Consider the following 21,975-nt stretch of genomic DNA (forward strand, 5'->3'; position numbering starts at 1 on the left):
TTGACAGACTTTCTCAAACTGGCGTCCTATGGTTGGTATGAAGTTGGTTTTGCTTGGGCCTTTTTTTTTAAAACCCTCCTGCTTATTTCTCCATAGGGAACTGTACTTGGGGCACAAACTGCCGATTTATTCATCCTGGCGTGAATGACAAAGGAAACTACTCTCTGATTACCAAGCCAGATCGTTTCTCTTCTAACGGTGCCCCTCCTATTGGCCCTGGTCCTCATCCTCTGATGCCAGCCAATACTTGGGTACAGTATTGTATCAGTGCTTATAACCTGAATTTGTTTGAGGATGCTATGACCCTATCCTATTGCATGAGAATTTGGGGAAAACAAGCACCCACTGGATGGTTGCTAAATGTATCCTCTACCGTCCCTTGTTTCGCATGGATAACGAGCACAGGACATAACAGGAGGAGAAGGAGATGCAGAGCCAGGTCACCTGGCTACGTGATAAATGTGGCGTGCATTTGGGGTTCTTGTATTAGACCTTGTCGTAGGCCTAATATTAGAAGAGCAGAGATACTTGAAGTCTTGTACAAGCAATGCTGATTGGAGCAGAGAGAAGCCATGCTCAGTGCTGTTCCTCCAGTGTTTGTGTAGTTTCTCTTCTGGACTAAGAATCCAGTCCACCTGAGCCAAGGTGCAAGTGTTGAAAACACTGTAGTTGCTTACAAAGTAATAAGGCAACCTAGGAGAAAAGTGAGGCCAGTTACCTAGCAGCTGATAGGTTTTCTGGAATAAAAATGGGCTTTGTGAAAACGAGCCTAACTGAAATCTTTTTCCCCCTCTTAACAGGGAGGGCCCGGTGTGGATGAAATCTTCCCGCCCCCACCTCCTGACCCTCCAACTGAAGGTGCCTGGGAACGGGGCCTCCGACATGCGAAGGAGGTAAACTGGTTCTTCTTTGGCTCCTTGTGCAGAACAGGGGAAAGGGCTGAGAAATGACTCTACAGGTCATCCTCACTTACTGGCCACTCATTAAGTGACTAAAGTTGCAACAGCCCTGAATGAACAGTACTTAAGATCCATCCTCAAAGTTGTTTAAGTCAACTGTTTAAAAAAGCATGTTTATTTCCAGGTGTGTCGTGCACCTCTCTAACATAAAGTAGCAAGATTCAGCATTTATGGTTTTAAAAAAGTGCCAGGTGCTCAGCATCCTAATCTGAAACACACACACACTCACATACACACACACACCAATTCTAAAACATAATAAATATTTTAAATAAATAAATAAATAAAACATAAAGCAGTTTTCCCAGCCAGTAACTTGCAGATGTGCCGGCATTCTGGGTGTTGCACTCAATAATTCTGGGTGCCCCAATACATCTGGAGGCGTCAGGCCAGGGAGGACACTGTGCCCATTCTGTCATCCCTTTGGGAAACTGATGCTCCCGCCCACTCCTCCCTCCCGCCAGGTGCTGAAAAAGGCTACCATGAGGAAAGAGCAAGAACCCGATTTCGAAGAAAAACGGTTTACGGTAACGATTGGGGAAGACGAACGTGAATTCGACAAGGAAAATGAATTTTTACGGGACTGGAACTATCGCATCACTTGGGACGTGCGGGATTCCAGGTAGGACCCTCCGCTGGGGTCTTCTCCTTCGGCGCCATCCTAGGCTGCCTCTTTCCGTGCCATCCACCAGAGGGCGCTGTACGTTTAACGGCTAGCCAGCCTATCCTGTATTGGCTGCTGCTGTTTTCAGGGTCCAGCCCCATGTGTGCATGCAACCTGGTGCTTTTCTGCATAGCCATTTATTTATTTATTTATTTATTAAACTTACGAATCTCACTATCCAAAGGGACTCTTTGGATCCCGACAGCAACACTGCATGTGTGAAGCAGAATGGCTGCCTTTCATCAATTGTTGGGTTTTCTGTCTTATTGAAAATCAGCCCCAGGCCTGCCTGCTTCAGGTGCTTTATGTGGAACTCTGTGGGTACTACCGGAGCCCACGACTGCTTCCCCCATGGAGGTTTTGCTCTGACTACCCCTTTTAGCGCTTGGAGCCTCTTCCAATAGGATGGATTTAAGATATGCCCTTCCATTCAAGAAGTCAGCCAGGCAATGTCTGTGGCAACATTCAGTGGGTTGGTATGTATGGATCATAGATCCTGTTTGATCTGGGGTCTCATCCCAGTCTTTCTGAGCCTCCTTTGCAAAGGAGGGTCTAGGAGGATAAAGCCAAGAGAACACTTTTAAGGCTGGGTATGATGGACCAGTGGCTTCATCTTCACATCCTCAGTTGCACTACACAGCATCAGGAATAGCATTCTTCCTGCTTCTTCTTTGACACGTAACAGTATATAAATTCTGCAAAGGTACACCTTTTCTTTCAAGACACAGGTTGACCAAACAGATTTGCAGAGGTCGCTCTGGCCATTGATCCTAGTAGGGTTCTCAGTAATTCTAGGGTGACACTTGAGGGGCATGTATGTATGTAGGTATGTTTATTCTTGTGAACATGCAGTTCCTCTGGGAAACCTAATTTAACTCTGTGTTTGCAGATCTTATCCTTTGATTTGTAAATTAGGTGTGGGTAACTTATTTGAGGAAGTTTGCTAATTTTAGTTGATTAACAATTAGAACAATTAACCAATGGAATAATCTGCCTCCAGAAGCGGTGAATGCTCCAACACTGAAAGTTTTTAAGAAGAAATTGGACAGCCATTTGTCCAAAATGGTGTAGGGTTTCCTGCCTGAGCAGGGGTTGGACTCGATGACCTCCAAGGTCCCTTCCAACTTTATTACTATTATTATTATTATTATTGATCATCGCACAGTCAGCCAGATGTTCAGACTGGATTTGGCATTTTGTCTACCTATCAAGTCCTTACCCAGGACCTGGGATAGGCAGATGTGGATGTTTGATGGTATTACAGATATGTCGCAGGATGGAAGCAGTTCCTAATAAGGCCGCCTTTTGCAGTTGACTAATATTATTATTATTATTATTTTGGATCATCGCACAGTCAGCCAGATGTTCAGACTGGATTTGGCATTTTGTCTACCTATTGAGTCCCCACCCAGGACCTGGGATAGGCAGATGTGGATGTTTGATGGTATTACAGATATCGTCGCAGGATGGAAGTAGTTCCTAGTAAGGCCGCCTTTTGCAATTGACTAATAGCGAATTTGTCAATGCCAATGGTGTTCAAGTGGTGCTCCAGTTGTTTTGGGATTGCACCCAAGGAGCCTATTACTATTGGTACTACCCTTGTTTGCTTTTGCCACTTTCTATTTGTAGGTCTTTGTATTTTGTTATCTTCTCCAGTTCTTTCTTGTCTATTCTGCTGTCTCCAGGCACTGCCACGTCCACTATCTAGACTTTTTTGTCTTTCTTATCGACAATTGTTAAGTCTGGGGTGTTACGTTGCAGGTGCTTGTCTGTTTGAATTCTGAAGTTCCAGAGCAGTTTAATTTTATCATTTTCTATGACTTTCTCTATTTTATGATCCCACCAGTTTTTGCTTACAGGCAAATGATACTTTTTGCAGATCTTCTAATGCACCATTGTTGCTACTTTGTCATGCCGCTGCTTATAGTCAGTTTGTGCGATCGTCTTGCAACAGCTTACCAGGTGGTCCACTGTTTCTTCAGCTTCTTTGCATAGGCGGCACTTACTGTCTGTTACTGTCTTCTCAATTTTGACTTTCTATGCATTTGTCCTTAAGGCTTGGTCTTGTGCAGCCAGAATTAGTCCCTCGGTCTCTTTCTTCAATTTTTCTGCTCTTAGCCATTGCCAGGTCTTATTATTATCTGCTTTCCCAGCTATTTTTTTCATGTATTGGCCATGTAGTGCTTTGTCTTCCCATGCCTCTATTCTGTTCTTCATTTGGTCTTTCTTGTAGGCCAGTTTGGTCTCTCCAGTAGTTAGTAAGCCTTCCTGATATACTAATTTCAGTGCATCTTCATCATTGTTCTTCAGATATTCTTCCAAAGCCATTTTTTCTTCTTCAACCATCTGATGTACTTGTAGCATTCCACGCCCACCTATTTGCCTTGGTAGATAAAGTCTATCAATGTCACTGCGTGGATGAAGGGCATGATTCATTGTCATTATTTTTCTGGTCTGCCTATCCATTGCTTTTAGTTCTGCTTGAGTCCAGTCCACTATTCCAGCTGTGTACCTAATGACTGGAATTGCCCAGGTGTTGATTGCCTTTATGGTATTTCCTCCATTGAGTTTGGACTTTAAGATCTTCTTCACTCTCTTGATGTATTCACCTCTAATCTTTTTCTTGACTTCAGTGTGCTTGATGTTGTCAGCTTGAAGGATACCCAAGTATTTGTAGTACTCTTCCTCATCCAGACTCTTAATGTTATTTTCGTGGGGCATCTTGATTGCTTCAGTTTTCACTATTTTTCCTTGTTTGATAGTAAGTGTGGCACATTTGTCCAAGCCAAACTCCATAACAATATCTTGGCTATATATACAGACAGTGTTGAGCAGTGATTCTATTTCAGATGATGTTTTTCCATACAGCTTCAGATCATCCATGTAAAGGAGGTGGGATGATATTATTATTATTATTATTATTATTATTATTATTATTATTATTATTATTATTATTATTAACTTAGTTTCAGCTTGACTGTTCATTATCTAGCAGAGGCACTGATTTTCAGACCATTGTGGATTCTGTTAATATTTTAAGGGGAAGATGGAAACAGTATAAATAATGAAATATATTTGGATATAAAGCTTCTCACAGTGCCAAAAATGCTAAGTACAATCTCAGGTGGTTTAGTTAATTGGAAAATTTTCCCAGTTTGCATCATTTCATTTCCCTAAGAATTTATTTTTGAAACAATTTTTTGTTTGCTCTGAGACTAACTTGTGACATGTGATTATGGCTAATTGATTCATGAATCTGTTTTTTTTCCCACCGGTTTCCTGAAAACTACCAGTGACACTGACGTCAAAGAGAATGCCAATTATGGGTAAGCAATCCCTGGTTGTCGTGCATTCATAACTGGGCCACCTTACTTTCATTTTGATTCTTCAGAATTCTTAGCTCTGCATCTGTGGTTGCAGATTTCTTTGTTTTCATCTGGCCCTTCTGTGCTGGCATGCCCGTCTGTTTGGAGGTTGCCATGGGTTGGCAACATCTTGGCAACGTTTACAGCAATAACAAGACTTCTAAATAATTAAGAACATCCAGAAGAAAATTGATGACATTTTCTGAAGACATCCCAGAAGGAACGGTGGGGAGAAGAACAGCAACCCTATCCTTTCCAAAGCCTATTCCAAAATCCTTCCACTTGTCAGGGGCCATTTGTTATTATCATCATGTCGTGAAGTCATGATGAGGATGAGAACTTTTTTGTTGAAAGTTATTACTGTTCTGTGTCGCTATGCTGATTTCAGGATTAATCCAGAAAGGCTTGTTTTCAAGTATTTGCTAAGGCTAAGTGTTGGTATACTAATCAAGTAATTAATCACATGCTGAGCACCCTCCTCTTAATTCTGCTTCGTTTCTCCAAGAGGAGGAGAAGCAGAACTAATAGGATGGGTAAAATAATAGAAGAATCTAACCGCACCCTTCTTAGCTTAAGTCCAGCATGGTCTGCTGACCCATTAAAGCCCTCTGTTAACCAGGGCCTCACTTGCCTTAGAGCATCTTCTACTTCTGGCCCCCACTGTTTTTCAAAGATTGGACTCAAGAGGCTGCTGTTGAAAAGTTGATGTGATTTGCCTGAATCTGGAATTTGGGGGGGGGGGAGTATGGCTCTTTGTGCTTGTCTGATTGCAAAAGGGCATCCCCCGTGAAATGTATTTTTTGCTTTCAGGTGTTGATGGCTAAATATGACCCCTGAGCAAATATTGCTTGATGAGAATTGATGAGAACAATATGGGACTGAATGCTATTTCACCACTTCCGTTCTTTTCATTGCTCTGCAGACTCGATCCCTACTCTGATCCCTACTATGATTATGAAATAGAACGCTCCTGGCGGGGAGGACAGTATGAGAACTTCAGGGTACAGTACACTGATCCAGACCCCTACCGCAATTACAGACTGAGTAAGGTAAATGCCTGCCCTGGGCTGAGCTCTCTATTTCACTTGGGCTAGGAGCTTCTACTGAAGCGTCTGAAGCTTAACAGCTCATTTGGCCTTACGATACAGGCAGTCCTCGACGTACGACTACAATACAATTGAGCCCCAAGCTCCCGTTGCTAAATGAGACAGCTATTAAATGAGTTTTGTCCCATTTCATGACTTTCCTTGCCCTATTTGTTAAGTGAACCACTGCAGTTGTTAAGTTAGTAACACGGTTATTAATCCGGCCTCCCCGTTGACTTTGCTTGTCAGAAGGTCACAAAAGGGGATCGTGTGACCTGGGGACACAGCAACTCTTATAAATATGAGGCAGTTGCCAAGTGTCTGAATTTTGATCACGTGACCCTGGGGTGATGCAACGATCGTAAGTGTGAAAAACAGTCATAAATCACTTTTTCCCAGTGCCCTTGTAACTTTGAACAGTCACTAAGTGAACTGTTGTAAGTCTAGGACTACCTGTAGTCTCTCTATAGATTAATTATTATTTTTTGCTTCTATGTCTCAAATTGCTCCAGGAATTTTGAGAAACAAAAAGTGTGGCTTTTATACCCATACAGATTGGAACAAAGCAGGGAGAGGAGCAACCTGTAATTTTAATTAATTTAATGGTGGGCCTCTGGGAATAAATATCTGGAGAATGAGGTTGTTAAGTGTTGCTGAGCCAACTGAAGACTTCCCTTGGTGTGACATGATTCAAGACTTGCTCTGGGTCAAAGGTTTATGACCTGGCTTTTTCTTTCTTTCCTTCCCCAGGAGAGGGAGCGAGAGAGGGATCGGGAGAACCGGCAGAGGGAACGGGAGCGAGAGAGGGAGCGGGAGCGTGAACGAGAACGGCGGCAGAGAGAGCGGGAGCGTGAAAGGGAACGGGAGCGTGACAAGGAGCGCCAGAGGCGGAAAGAAGAGTGGGAGCGGGAGCGGGAGCGCATCAAGCGAGATGACAAGGACCGTCCACACCGGGAACGAGATCGGGAGCGGGAGAAAGAGCGGGAGAAGGAGAAAGAGAAGCCAAAGCCGCGATCGCCACAGCCAGTCAGGTATGGATTGCGTTTGATGGGCTAGCGCAGGGGTCTCCAAACTCGGCAACTTGAAGACTGGTGGACTTCAATTCCCAGAATTCTGGCTGGCTGACTGAGGAATTCTGGGAATTGAAATCCACCAGTCTTCATGTTGCTGAGTTTGGAGATCTCTGGTCTAGTGGCATGTTCCTCGGTTCCAGGTGGCTCACAGTTCAGAAGAACGTCTCCTTAGATCAGCTCTGTGAATGGTTGGGCATGTGCTTGGCAGGGTTAGGATTGGGGTTATCCCCAAAGGTTGGAGAAGTACAAGCCCTGCTTGGAGAATTTAGAAAGAGTCTGATGCTGCCGCAAATGACAGGAGGATTCTGGGGGTTCACCTGTGTCCTTGTCCTTCTTCCCAAAAAACTCCTCCTTCCCTTCTTTTCAAGCAGTTTGAATAATTTGGGCAGAATGTGGGCTCTTCTTGGTACCGGTGGGGTTTTCAATTTCATTGAGGGCCACATCAGCATTGTGGTTGCCCTGGGGGGAGGGGTGTGTGGCCTACTGGGTGGGCGTGGATGGAGTGGGTGTGCCTACTGGGTGGGTGTGGCCACCTCTACATCATTCGCATCAAGGGTGCCTGTGGGGGCCTGAGCAGGAGTGGGACAGATCTGAGAGTCTCTGACAGAAGGAAGTGGGACCAGGGCAAGTGCCAAAGCATGGTCCACTGGAGGAGCCTCACTCTTCCTCTCAGGCCATGCGGGGGGGGGGGGCTAGGTGGTGGGGCAGGTTGTCCGGAGCCCTGGGCAGCAGAGGACAAACACCCAGGCTGGCCCTCGAGCACCTGCGGCACCAAGCCCAGCCCCACTTCCCCAAGGGGACACCCAGCTCCACTTACCTCCTCCTCAAGGCTGCTGTGCTTGTTCTCCTTAGCCAGGTTGCTCATGATGGGTATGAGGGCAAAGTCAGAGGGAGACCCATTCCCTCTCCATGGGAGGAGACCCGGCTTTGTATCCAAAGCTTCCCAAGCAATAGGATGGGAGACCCCAGGATAGACCAGGAGGAGGGGGCAAGGGGATGGCGAAAGAGCAGCAGGGCAGGACCCTCCCTCTCCTTCCTTCCTTCCTTCCTTCCTTCCTTCCTTCCTTCCTTCCTTCCTTCCTAAGTACAGAGTGGTGGGAAAATATTTGAGATGAGGGAGGGAGAAAAACAGGCAAGAAACACAGCTGGGGAGGTGTCACCTTTCCATGAGGAATGAAGAAATGCACCATCGCCTGGAAGTGGCCAGCACATGGCCCTCACCTACTTCACATATTTGGCTTGGTGGGCTCTGGGGGGGGACACCGTGAGCAATGTGAGAATCGATGTTACCTGCGCAATGCCGTTCAGCCCCCAGCCTGCCCAGTTTCGGCAGGCAGTGGGGCGCTCTCCTCACAACACCAAGAGCTGAACTAGGCACCAGAGGCCGTTCCCTCACTGTTTCCAGGATGGTTTTGCGGGCCACATGAAACCACTTCATGAGCCACATCCGGCCTGCGGGCCTTGTGTTTGACATGTCTGGGTTAGAAGGTTATTGTTTGTTTTTGAGAAAGGCAACATCAACAGATGAGGACGAAGCAGGCCGCAGAGTCGTCCTAGATGCAGGCTTTTATTTCTCTTCTGTGCAGCGTGTTTTCCTCAATGCCAGGTGCCTCTCCAGCTTTGTGTTCTTTGCACTTGGCAGAGGAGCAAGCTAGGCCCGAGGACTGCCAGACCCTCCCCTGGCATTTCTGGCATGCTTGGCTTTGAGTTGTGCCAGCAGCCTCGTTGCCTTGGCTGGGGATTGGTCTAAGGGTGCCAAGAAAGTGCCTTGTGTCCCAACTGCTGCTTCACTCTGAAGTATGAATGTGTGTGAATACATGTTGATGTAAGAGTGAAATGTACACAGATTGCTAAAAGTCAGTTTTCCCACACTGCTGGCCTTTCCCCCTTAGAGAGGGAACTGCACACGGCTCCCTCTGAGATTTACCCCACTGTTAGTTTTCCACAAAGACCCAGATGGGCCTCCGTAACTTGGTTTTGTTTCCTGGTGTGGGAGATGACTTTGGAAAGGATTGGATGAAAAAGATTGGTTTTTGGGGTTCTTGAGATTGCTGCGTCTTTGTAATGCTTTTAAAATAATTATTACACAATGGTAATGATTTTTTTCTGTATATACAGTTTTGTTGGATTGCTGTACATTGCCCAGAGGCCGTATACATTTAATTAATAAAATTAATATAGTTAAGTTAAAAATAAATACGACCTTCATCTTCCACAAATTGGGTCAAATGCTACATGCCTTTAATTCTGGAGAACTGCGCTTAAATCCTCTATCAATTTTCTTGGTAGTAGGTCCTATTGAATAGAGTTTGACTTATTTTTGAATAAAGGTTCGTATGATGAGTCCTTCAATAAACCTCCCACATCTGTGATTTTTCTCCCCCCCAAACAAGAGAAAAGTAACAAGGAAGGTGGCTTCTTACTTGTGCCATGAAAGCAGACCTCCATCCGTTTTATCTGCAAATCTGCCTAACAGGTTGATGTTTGAAGAACTGGGAAGTCGATTTTCTTTTTCTTCTTCAGGAATGCTTGTTTTTTTATGCTTTTAATGTTTTTTTTTTTTTGTTTTTAATTAGCTACAATCCTTTTACTCAATATATGTTGCTTTATTACCTATAGTCAAGGTTATGTGCTTCTGTGTTTTCCATAAACTGGTGTCTAATTATAGTTCTTAATTTAGTGTTCTAAGAAGAAAACAATCTAGAGAATTGTTTAATGTGTATTCTTTCTATTTAACTAGCTGGCTTCTTCCTTGGAATAGAAGTGACTTCACGTTAATTGAGTTTATTTATAGTCTTCTGTGCTTTCCCTAATGATTAAACCTTGGCTCAGCTCTTGGCAACTTTGTCCTCTTGCGTAGTTTTGGATTGATGCTACCCAGAGGGTCACGTGACTTGATGGAGATTCCAGAATGCCTGTTATGTAATCCTGCCTCCTCCATTTCTGTCATCGGCCAGGAGTCTAACAAGAAGAGGACACTTTAGCAAGGACTTTTAAAAGGGGGGGAAGCTTTCAAAGCAAGGTGTTGTTAAACACCTTAGGTTTGTTGCTGCTGCTGTAACTGGAAAGAGCAAAACAGAGGAAGTCCTGTCTTGGGGGGGTTGGGAGGGGCTTCCCCGGTACCTTGAGGGAGGACCTGGAGTAATAACTTGCTCTGCAGATAGGAAGGCCCGGCCTTAGTTTCCACTAGAAAGAGCTCTGGGTGATAACACTGGAAAAGTCTGCAGTTGCAACTCTCGTGAGGCTGTTCCTTGTCAGGGTACAGATAGTCCTTGACTTATGAGCGTAGCTGAGCTCAAAATTTCTGTGGCTAAGCGAGACAGTTTTGCCCTATTTTACAACCTTTCTCGCCACCGCTGTGAAGCAAAATCCTGCAGTTGTTAAGTTAGGAACACGGTTGTAAAGTGAATCTCCTTGACTTTACTTATCAGAAGGTCACAAAAGGGGATTACCTGCCCTGCAACCTTCATAAATACGAGCCAGTTGCCAAGCCTATGGATTTTGACCAGGGGATCCCAGGGATGCTGCAAGGGCCGTAAGTGTGAAAAATGGCCGTGGGTAGCTTTTTTAGTGCCCGTGTAACTTCAGTCACTAAATGAATGGTTGTAAGTCTACCTGCAGATGGTTTTGGGTTTTGGAAGTGGCAAATTTGGAGGGTCGTGTCCCACGCAGCTTTGCTTCCTTCAGGAGCTCCTCACACCGGACAGGCTCTCTATGGGCCCTGTTTATTGAGAGTTTCTTTGATTACTTGCAGGGGCATCCTCAATTCCTCCAGGGAAGGGGTGGGGAACCATGGCCCTTTTATGACTTGTGGACCAACTCCCAGAATTCCTGAGCCGGCCGTGTCCACAAGTCATAAAGGGACATGGTTGTTCCCCACCTCCGCCCAAGGAAGTGGAGGGAACGCATTCCCTCTTCATCCCACCAAGGGCGTAAATGGGGCTGAGAGTTCACAGGTGGTTCAGCCCCACCCCAAAGGAACTTCCTGTCTTGAGTGGAGATTGGACTCTCCCATTGCTCCATCCTCTGAGCCTCCTCTGACTCCGGGGGCGGGCGCTGGGCTGGCACAGCTTCTCCATTGTGCGGAGGCCTTGCTTCAAATCCCTTTTCAGGTTTCACCTAAGAACTGGTGGCCTTGGCTCTCACGCCCCTGGAGGGTAGCTGGATGAAGCTCAGGCCCCACAATCTCCTGTAAACCACCCCGGGTGACTTGGCAGAAAGTGGTGACACGTAAGAGGGTTTTCCTCGCTGCTCTGTCATTTGTATCTGGTTGCGAAAATCGACGCTGAGGGAAGAATCCGGGCCAGGAAATTCAGATGTTGAGGCTTGGCAGTTTTTGCGGGTGAAGCAGGTGTCCCAGGGTGTGTTTGAGCTCACCGTGATTTCATCTAAATGGACTTAGAAGAATTCTTCCTTTCTCTGTGGCCACCAAAGGGGAAGGGGGTGAAACGGAAAGGGCGAGAAGAGCAGAGGTGGCCAGGCCCCAAATTGATTTGCTGCCAAAGGAAGCAATTTAGGTTAAAATGAGTTTCTTTTTTTAAAAAAAATCATGAATTTCATCTGTTTAATCAAAGGTTGTTCTTTCCTGGTCAGATTTTTTTGAAGATGAGGATTTTGCCAAAGTACATACAAAGTCCTTTGAGAAAGAAAAACCCTGCCCAGTGGCCAATTTTCTCCTAATTATACCTGTTATGTTTCATTTCACTCATCCTCTGCGAATGAGTCTATCCAAAAGGGCAGCTGACTCACATGATTTGGCTTTGTACAGAGCCCCCCCCCTTTGTCAGTTTCAGACTTTCCAGAAGCAACGTTAACCGCCTTCTTCAACCAAATCCGAACACGGGCAGTCCTCAACGTACAACTATAATTGAGCCCCAAATTCCTGTTGCTAAGCGAGACAGTTGTTAAATGAATTTTGCCTCGTTTAATGAGCTTGCCAAAGTTGTTAAGTGAATCCCTGCAGTTGTTAAGTTAGTAACACGGTTGTTAAGTGAATCTGGCTTCCCCATTGCTTATCAGAAGGTCGCAAAAGGGGATCACATGACCCCGGGACACTGCGACTGTCATAAATATGAATCAGTTGCCAAGAGTCTGAATATTGATCAGGTGACCCTGGGGAGGCTGCAATGGTCGTAAGTGTGAAAAATGGCCATAAGTCATTTTTTCCAGTGCCGTTGTAACTTTGGTCACTAAGCAAACGGCTGTAAGTTAAGGACTCCCTGTATTCCAATCAAGTCCCAGCTCTGCCACTTGATGTCAGTACCAAACATTCAGAGATACCGAACTATTTTCCCCACTGTCGCTGAGCTTTTAACACTCCCTGGTGCAAGTTTAGTTTGCCAGTGGCCTTATCGCCTGCGTCAAGGTAGCAAAGAAAGGCTGCAGATGCTTTTGCTTCTTTTCTTGTGCACACGTTTGACGAAATAAACCATTAGTTGGCTGGCATCGGTGGGCTAAAAAGACGAGAATTTTATAGTATCCCTGCAAAAAGGAGCTCTAAAGCTTTCCCGTTGCTTTGATTTCTTCCTCTGTGTCCTGCCGGGCTCTTAGTCAGGACACAGGTGGCATCTAAAAGCTGGTTTATTTGTCCTGTTCTGGGTGACTGGAGAGTTCATAGATATCCATTTACGATAACACCGTATAGTATGGCTTGTCTGTGAGAAATTCCATGTAGACCTAACTTCCATGTAGATTCCCTAGAGGTAAAAAACCAGCTTCCTTCTCCTCCGCCCGCCCAGTCCCTCTCTCTGTTCCTCTTATCTTGCGTTTACAATGCCCCCCCTCTCATTGTCCAAATAACCTTTTAAATTTATCATGAAGGCTCATTCCTCCAAGGGAAGAAACCTGGGTCTTCCTCGTGTTTCTGCGCTCCCTGAAGACTTAGTCCAGTCCCAGGTCGAGCTTAGCAAATGGGAAAGTCGTAGGCTCTCTGCCGGAAGGGAGTGTCCCGTTCAGGTCATGCAACTGGAATGACACGGTTGTGTTTTGCATACAGAAAGAGTCACGACCTTGCAAGAGGATTTAGCAAGAATGGGTGCCTGCAATTCTTGGATTCCTGGGTTGTCATGAGTCCCCTCTTGATTAGTAATCTGCTGGTCGATGCCGGTCCAGTTTTCTTTCCTGGATCATCCTTCCCCCACAGGAAATATCTTACTATAATGAACAAGAGTCTTCTTCCTCGTGCACAAGGACTTGGATAGGGTCTCTCTTAAGGGCCTGGAATCCAGTTGGCGCCATCCTTGCTCTCGTGATACATTTTGGCCAAGCAATGGAAATATAACCATCTGCACAGTGACGTACAATCCTTTTCTTTTCTTTTTTTGCCTTTTTTTGTGGCACCACGGCCATTTTGCTTCTTGGGGGTGCCAGAGCAACACACCCTTCAGCTCAAAAACCCCAGTGTCCGTTGAAGCCCCATCCTCAGTTGAAGTAGCCAAGCTCACCAAGAAGGCCCCAGAAACATGATCACTTGGATGTGGCTGGTTTGAAGATACAGACTAGCTAACCCGTGTTTGCTCTCGTGCCCTTAACAGCACAGAAGAGGGGCTTTGTTGACGCCTGTGTAAAAAAGCAGCCTTCCCAAGCTGGCTTCAAGGGACAAAGCTCAGTGATGTACTTGAAAGCCAATTATTATAGCTATAAAACAACTTAAAATCAACAGTTGTTCCGTAGATATATCTAAAGCAATGTATGAAGATTCAGGGATAGTAAAAGTATAAGGAAAATACATATTGATGTATTTTAAAAATGGATTGATCCTATTTGGATGTAAAGTGTTTTTAAAAGAAAAGCAGCCCCACCCCCCAAGTTGTTTGAAATATAGCATAGAAAGGTGTAGTTTTTCCTAAGGAAAATCAGTACGTATTTCTGATTTGTTGGAAACATCACCAAATTCTTTTTGAGCTCCAGCCTTTATTAATAATAATCCCTGTTGATGCCAGTTATGTTTCATAAAGATAATGCTTAAAAGCAGTAATCGTTCTCTGTGTTTATTAAAGCAATGTTAAGCCACTATAATATAAGTTAAATTTCCTTCTGCTGGTTAAATGTTAGGTTGTCTGTCTCTGTCTATCTACTGATCTCTATATCTATCATCTGTCTCTGTATCTATGCACTTACCTTCCTACATATTATTTAATTGGCAAAGCTAAATATATGGCAAGAGACAATGAAAAACAATAAATAAAAGCTCGCTCTGCAGTGTGTGATTCCTTCATATATGAGTGATTCAAGAATCTCTCCACAAACAAATAAGTTGATTTGTGCCATGTGCAAAATATCTCAAGTTGCATCAAAATATATAAGATCAAGAGTAGCCAGCCCTATTTCTTTTTTGATATCAGTAGTCATCCAATCTGCTGGTGTAGAGAAAAGTTGTTGTAACTTAAAAGCTAGTTCCCAACTTCATTTGTTTTGTGTGGGTTTTTTTTTAACTTTATTTTATTTGCTCCAAGTAAGAATGTTAGATAATTGCTAATTTGTGGATTTTCCCTTCCTTGGGCTACTATAGTTTTCTATATTTTTAAACATCGCTTTTAAAGGTTGTCCGTGATGTGTTTTTCAAAGGGCACATTTTTTAAAGTGTATGTGCAGATTTAATTCAGACTTTTAAATTAGGTATCTGTTGAGCAACCATTTCCAGACCTTTATTTCCTGTCATCAATCCTGGGAAATTTGCAGTGATGTCACTGTGTACCTTGCTTAATTTTTTTCTTTAACTTCCTTTCTAAGAGGGCTCTCTGCCTTTGCAAGGTGCACGTTGTCTCAGTATTCCTGAACTGAAATGCCGTCATTCAGCCTCCCTGCCTGATAAGATTAGGCCATGAGTGAAAGGGCTTGCTTATGTCATACGAAGAGGAAGGGGAAGGATGGGCTGGGGGGGAAGTAACTTTCTCGGAGTGGAACAGCGTTTTCCTGTCTGAATAATGCATCATTTGCATTGGAACACTTGGGTGGAATTTTCTCCCCCTTAATCTGTTGCCCTGGTACAGCTCCAAATATCTCTTCTGGATTTCCTGCTGAAGCGAAGAGCCTGTTGTAGCAAAACAAATAAAAACATGGCAGATTTCCATGACAGGTGATTATTGGAAAGCACTCCCTTTTCATGCTGAAAAAGCACAACTGGGTCGGGAGGTTGAGGAATGTGTCCATTGGCATATTTTTCTTACCTTGAACAGCCAGCTAGCTATTTGAGATTATAGGTGAAGCTGAAGAAGGAGGCACTTGGCCCAGGGGTAGATAGGCGTTCATTTCTGCAAGAAATGTAAAGAATCCTGAGTTAGAATGTGAAGAATCCTTGCAGGGGAATGTTGGTGCAACAAACCAGAGCAGATTCTGCGTTAAGCAAGGGTTAGGTATTGGAGAAGAGACATTATTAGGAAAGGATAATTGTGGGGTCACGAAGATGGGCATTACAGCCGAGAAGCAAAGAAACCCCTGTAAGAGCTTCTTAAACCTTCCTGCTATCCTTGCAGTTTTCCAAATTTCTATAAAAATTACTTTAAAGGAGACCCCAAAGAATGACTGCCAATTCTAAGACCACAGTCTGAAATCTAGACTTGGATATCAGAGGAAATGCCAGGGTAGAAAAATTACAAAACCAACATTTGTTCCCATAAGATTCCTTACTTCGGTAGAGGTTGTTCTGCAAACATTCCCATTGATTATTCATTCTGGACACTGAGAAATGACCAGAGGTTGTGACTGGAGGCTAGGATCAAACCTCTTGGTCTCTTTGCCTGACCTGTGGCTCTTTCTCCTCCTTGGGGGTTTGTGTCTACAGTTGGCGAAGTCAGGGAATAACCTGGCCAGAAACGAAACATCTGTTGGGTTTTCCCTAAGTTCTCCATTTACAGAAGTCTTTTCTTGTTGGCAAAACTCCCTTCTCTTTCATTTCTGGTCTTCCTGATGATGCCATTGCCAAGGTCTTTTTCTTCCATCGAAAGGATTTTTTAAAGAATCGATTAAATAATAAAGCATTGTGCTCTGTGGTTTGCCTTCAGGTTAGTTAGAGTAATGAAAAAAGGACCCTGGGGAGCAGAGTCTGTCTCTGCGGAGTTCCCGTGTTGCCTTCTGCACCTGCAAAACTCTTTCCAGGGATTTGCAGGTTGATGGCACCTAACTTTAAGGTTCTAGCTTGTGTGGAGATACCTGTGGTCTCGCCTCACTCTTTATCATGCCCACTTAAAGTGACTTCTATATCAACGGTTATTAAAGGTTCTGCTTTCAAGGAATTGTTGCTTTTTAGTTGTTTTTATATTTGCTGTGTTTAAGTTTCATGGCTGCTGTTTGTAAGGACCCACCCCACTTTGCATCTTAAGAAGACAGAACTCTTGGAATAATTCTTCCAACAGGAATCCTTTATTAAGAGAAAATGGTTGCAGGCGTGCTAGACAGGACTTGGGGTCCAAGCTCTCCAATTCAAGGTTTTAAGGGTTTCCCCAGTAGCCCCATCCAATCAACCCCCTCTTTCAGCGACAGTCTCAGGCATTACACTTCCACCCCCCTTTTCATTACTGCTCGGTTGGATGGAGACTTCAAAGAAACTACATGAAAGGAAAAAGGCCCCATTCTTATGGTTAGTTCTTTTGCAATACACACATTCAGTTCCTTAGAAGTATACTGAAGGAAGTGAGGGTCATAAAGCCCCTTTGTTCTCCCCCTCCTCTCCCTCTTATGGCAGAATCCAGAGAAGACAGAATTGGGGTTTTCTATATTTGATAACTGGAGATGAAGTATAATTGGATTCTGACATCCGGCCCCCTTAAAAATAAGAGGGATCCACCTGAAGAAAACAAAACAGGTATAAAAGTTAGTCAGGCTTGTTAGGATACTCTGTGTGAAACTTCTTCAATAGCTTCGGGGCTCTGACATGACGTTTATGGACCCACTCGTTTTGTGAGGGGGGGGAGGTGTTTCCAGGCAACTAGGTACTGAGTTGCTCCATGATATCTCCTAGAATCAAGGATTTCCTTTATTTTGAAGTGTTGTTTGCCCTCCACCATGATTGGAGGTGATGGGGGAGGGGATTTTTGGCGGTAGAGGTGACTGATGCTCTCTTTTTAGCAAGCTACAATGAAAAATTGGGTGTATTTGCCTGAGATTTTTTGGTAATTCTAATTCTACTGTTACTGGGTTTATGATTCTTTTAATTGGAAAAGGCCCTATATATTTTGGTCCAAGTTTTTTACAGGGTTGTAAAGACTTTAGATATTTTGTAGATAGGTACACCATTTCACCTATAATGAATGGTGTAGGCTCAATCCTTTTTTATCGGCTTGTGCTTTGTATGCCTGCCTAGCTTCATCTAGTGCTTTTCTAACTATTGGCCAGGTGTTTTGTAGTTTTTCCATCCATTCTTTCAGTGATGGGATCATTGGTTCGTTTGGGGTTAATTCTGGCATGGGGCTGAAACTTTGACCGTTGGCTATTTGAAAAGGAGTGTAGCCTGTGCTGGAGTGGACTGCATTATTGTAGGCAACTTCTGCAAAAGGGAGTAAGTCCGTCCAATCACTCTGTTGGAAATTTAAAAAACATCTCAAATATTGCTCAAGTACTGAATGACAACGTTCCGTTTGTCCATCTGTCTGAGGGTGATGGCTAGATGTCAGTCCCTGAGTGGTCCCTAAGAGGATAAAAATTCCTTCCAAAATGCAGACGTAAATTGCACTCCCCTATCAGAGATGATGCGTTGGGGTGCCCCGTGCAATCTGTAAATGTGCTGGATGAAAAGTTTTGCTAAGGCCTTTGCAGTGGGAATCTTTTGGCAAGGGATAAAGTGCACCTGTTTGGAAAACAAGTCCGTGACTGTCCAGATAACAGTATTCCCATTGCTTTCTGGCAATTCCACTATAAAATCCATGGCTATTTCCCTCCAGGGGGCTGAGGGATTTGCCACTGGTTGTAATAGCCCTGGCGATTTCCCTTGCAACCTCTTTGCAGATGCACATGTTGGGCAGCTGGCAATATAACTTTCTATGTCCTTTTTCATGGATGGCCACCAAAATTGCCATTTAATTAAATGTAAAGTTTTTACAAATCCAAAATGCCCTGCTGATTTTGTGTCATGGCAAAGGTGCATGAAAGTGACTCTTTGAGTTGTTGGTATATATAACTTTTCTCCTACCCAAGGCAACCCGTCTCTCATTGTGCACACATTTTTGTTTTTCTGGAACTATTCATCTGTTTCCAAACTTTTTCTGAATTCAATTCCAGTTTGGCTGTCCAGTTGTGGTTTTAATTTGGCTTGGGTTCTTGTGGTTACTGGTGCCAGTTGTGACTCTGCCATTATTGGCCTAGAGTCTGTGGTTCGTGCGCTGTTATATTGGGGCATGAGAGATAGTGCATCTGCCAGGAAGCTCTTTCTTCCTGGTAAATGTTTGAGCTTAAATTGGAACTGGTGAAAATGCTGGGACCAGCGGGCTTGTTTGGGATTGAGTTTCCTGGACGTTTTCAGGGCTTCCAAATTTTTGTGATCAGTCCACACCTGGAAGGGGATTTTGTTGCCTTCCAGGAACTGTCGCCACGTGAGTAATGCCCAACGTATCCCATAAGCCTCCTTCTCCCATACGGGCCAGCGCTGTTCTGTTTCCGTGAGTTTCTTGGATGTATATGCACAGGGTTGCAATACCCCTTCATTGTTTTCTTGTAATAGAACAGCCCCCACTGCCACATCACTTGCATCTGCCTGTATTACGAAGGGCTTGTCCATGTCTGGGTGCCTTAGTACTGGTTCGGCAGAAAAAAGTCTCTTTAGTCTCTCAAACGCTGCTTGGCACTCCATTGTCCATGTTAGTGGCTGGCTAGGTTTTACTGAGGATGCTCCCTTCGTTTTTAGTAAGTTAGTGAGGGGCAAGGCTATCTGGGCAAATGAGGGGATGAATTGGCGGTAAAAGTTTGCAAAGCCCAGGAAACTTTGTAGTTGCTTTCTTGTGCAGGGTGGTGCCCAATCTAATACTGCTTTGACCTTCTCTGGGTCCATTTCAATGCCCTGGGGGGATATGCGATAACCTAGGTAGTCTATCCTTTCCTGGTGGAATTCGCATTTTGAGAGTTTGGATATAGGTGGGCGGCTCGCAGCTTCTTTAAAATCACTCTGACAAGGTTGACATGTTCCTCTTTTGTTTCAGTGAAGATAAGAATGTCGTCCAAGTAAACAAGGACCCCCTTAAACAGGTGCTCCCTTAGAACGTCATTGATTAATTGCATAAAGACTGCAGGGCCCCCTTGTAATCCAAATGGCAAGACTTTGAATTGATAGCACCCCATGGGGCAGTTAAATGCAGTCTTCCATTCGTCCCCTTCCTTAATTCTCACGCGATAGTAAGCTTCCCTTAAGTCTAGTTTAGAAAAAAATTTTCCCTTTCGATAGGTGTGACAGCATGTCTTTCATGAGGGGCAGAGGGTATAGGTTGCTTTCACTGATTGTATTCAGGGCCCTATAATCCACGCATAAACGTAAAGAGCCATCCTTCTTCTCTCTAAAAAGGACCGGGGCAGCCACTTTAGGCTTGGCTGGCTCAATGAAACCTCTCTCTAGGTTTTTTTTATGAATCTTTCCATTTCCTCCTTCTCCTTTGGGCTCATGGAGTATAATCTGGCTTCGGGAGTTTTGCCCCAGGCTTGAATTCAATGGTACAGTCTGTGGGTCGGTGGGGGGGGGAGCTCATTCGCCCTCTCCTCACTGAAAACTTCAGCAAGGTCTCTATATTCCTCTGGTATTTCTGTTAATCTTTTTTCCTCTCCTATGGATGCTTTTTCTATTCTTGATTCTGGTAGCCTCCCTTGGGGTTTTAAGTCCATAGGGTCCCCCTTCGGGAATTTGATTTCTGTTGTCCTCCAATTTACCCAGGGGTTCCATTTTTTCAACCATTCCATCCCTAGAATCATTGGGCATTTCATGCCTGGGGTCACCACAAACATTATGTCCTCTTCATGTTTGCCCAGGGAGAGGTATATTGGTGGAGTGGCTAGGATAGCTGGCACCCCCCCTGCTATGGATCCATCTAACTGGCCAAATGAGATTGGTTGTTCCAGTCTCCTGGATGGGATGCCCGGATTCCCCACTAGTGTTGGGCTAATGAGGCAGCGGGTGCAGCCAGAGTCTATTAAGGCTTTCACCTTCACAGCTTCGGGCATGGGGGGGGGTTAATATAGTCACTGTTTTGAAGATGGGTGTGATGCATCCACTTACCAGGGGTTCGCCCTCCGAGCTGTCATCTGAGGCATCCACCGGCCCTGTGGTGTAGGCTGGAGTTTTTTCCCCTTGGTGAGTAGAAGTGGGGGGTTCCGCAATTTCCATCATTCTCATGGCAGTTTCTTTTGGCTTAGTTGAAGACTTTCCGGATTTGTTGGTTGGGGATCTGTCTGGGTTGTGCTGGGGGGCTTTGGAGCGGCATTCTACAGCTCGATGCCCTTCTCTTCCGCACTTGAAACACCCCATTTGCTTCTTGGCTGTAGCCGATGATTTCACCGGTTCGTGTGTCAGCTCAGGCGGGGGGCGGCTCCATTGTTTTCCTCGGCGGTGTCTCTTCAATATGTCGATCTCTGCTTCCTCTGCCAAGATGTACCATTCCTCAAGTTGGTGTGGGTCCCCTCGGGGCAGGCAAGTGTCATATAGATCATAATTTAGTCCGTCTTTGAAATGGCTAAGGAGGATGTCTTCTGGCCAATTCAGTTTGCTGGCAATGGCCCGGAATTCTTGTGTATATTCAGCCACTGGGCGTTTGCCTTGCTTCATCGTCTTTATCCTTTCACGGGCTTTGCGATCAGCCAGGGGGTCTTCAAATCGTCTTCTCAGAGAGGACATGAAACGGTTGAAGTTACTGAGTTCTGGGGCATTGGAGTCATGCAAGTTCACCACCCAATCTGCAGCCGGTCCATCCAGGGCAGATTGCACGATCCGGATGCGGGCTTTGTCGCTGGGGATGTCCTGCCCGTATTCCTCCATGTAGCTGAGGACTTGGGTTAGGAAAAACCCCAAGCGTGTTGGCTCCCCTTTGAATTTCACCTCCAATGGCAGACGTCTTGGAATGGATCGGTGCCTCCGTTGTTGATGGTAGTGTCTTCCGTCCAGATTGCCATCTGTGGTCCGGTAGGGGGTGGGGACTACTGGATCAGCAGATGTCCCCGGGGTTGCAGGTTCCACGTCCCCCTCGGTGTCTCTCCCTTTGCGGCTCCAGGAGCTGGGGCGGCCGTAGGGCTCAGGATTCTCCTCTCCTAGGGAGCTGAGAGTTCTCTTCATCAGGTCAATAGATTTGTCTAGGATCCAGTCTGAGTACGGTGCCCAGCTTTCTCCCTCTTCACTTGCGTGCAGGGATTTCTCCATCTCCTGCTTCTATTCTGGTTGCTTGGTCCCCCGCCTTAGGGTCACCTTTCTTGATTCCTTTCTCCACTCACTTTTCTTTCCAACGCCCATTGACCAGCGAGGCTTGTGGTCCCGTGTCTCCACCACTTCTTCTCCCAAGGAATCTGACCTCTCGGATCCCAACATCTAGCAAGGTTCCAACTGGGTCAGCGGCTCTCTTTCCAGGGAGTTTTCCCCCTCTCTTGCTCCATTGTCTGACATGGTAATTTTTTGCAAAATCTCCCGGCAAGGGTCTCCCTTCCAGGTGGATTAATTTTGCAAGTCCTGTCTAATGTAAGGATCCACCCCACTTTGCATCTTAAGAAGACAGAACTCTTGGAATAATTCTTCCAACAGGAATCCTTTATTAAGAGAAAATGGTTGCAGGCGTGCTAGACAGGACTTGGGGTCCAAGCTCTCCCATTCAAGGTTTTAAGGGGTTCCCCAGTAGTCCCACCCAATCACCCTCCTCTTTCAGCGACAGT

General features: G+C 45.1%; 1 protein-coding gene across 2 annotated transcripts in view; it reads left to right on the forward strand.

Moving 5' to 3' along the window:
* ZC3H18 (zinc finger CCCH-type containing 18) overlaps positions 1 to 21,975 on the forward strand; it is a 36,108-nt gene that overhangs the window by 3,912 nt on the left and 10,221 nt on the right. For both annotated transcript variants that reach the window (XM_039330977.1, XM_039330978.1), the window contains exons 4-9: positions 97 to 251; positions 801 to 893; positions 1,424 to 1,581; positions 4,917 to 4,949; positions 5,911 to 6,037; positions 6,824 to 7,104. In XM_039330977.1, coding sequence (XP_039186911.1) covers positions 97 to 251; positions 801 to 893; positions 1,424 to 1,581; positions 4,917 to 4,949; positions 5,911 to 6,037; positions 6,824 to 7,104 — 847 coding nt within the window. The remainder of the gene's footprint in view (positions 1 to 96; positions 252 to 800; positions 894 to 1,423; positions 1,582 to 4,916; positions 4,950 to 5,910; positions 6,038 to 6,823; positions 7,105 to 21,975) is intronic.

Source organism: Crotalus tigris, unplaced genomic scaffold (genome assembly GCF_016545835.1).
Source record: "Crotalus tigris isolate CLP2741 ecotype Arizona unplaced genomic scaffold, ASM1654583v1 scf7180000024433.1590703, whole genome shotgun sequence".
In the NCBI taxonomy this organism is placed as follows: domain Eukaryota; kingdom Metazoa; phylum Chordata; class Lepidosauria; order Squamata; family Viperidae; genus Crotalus; species Crotalus tigris.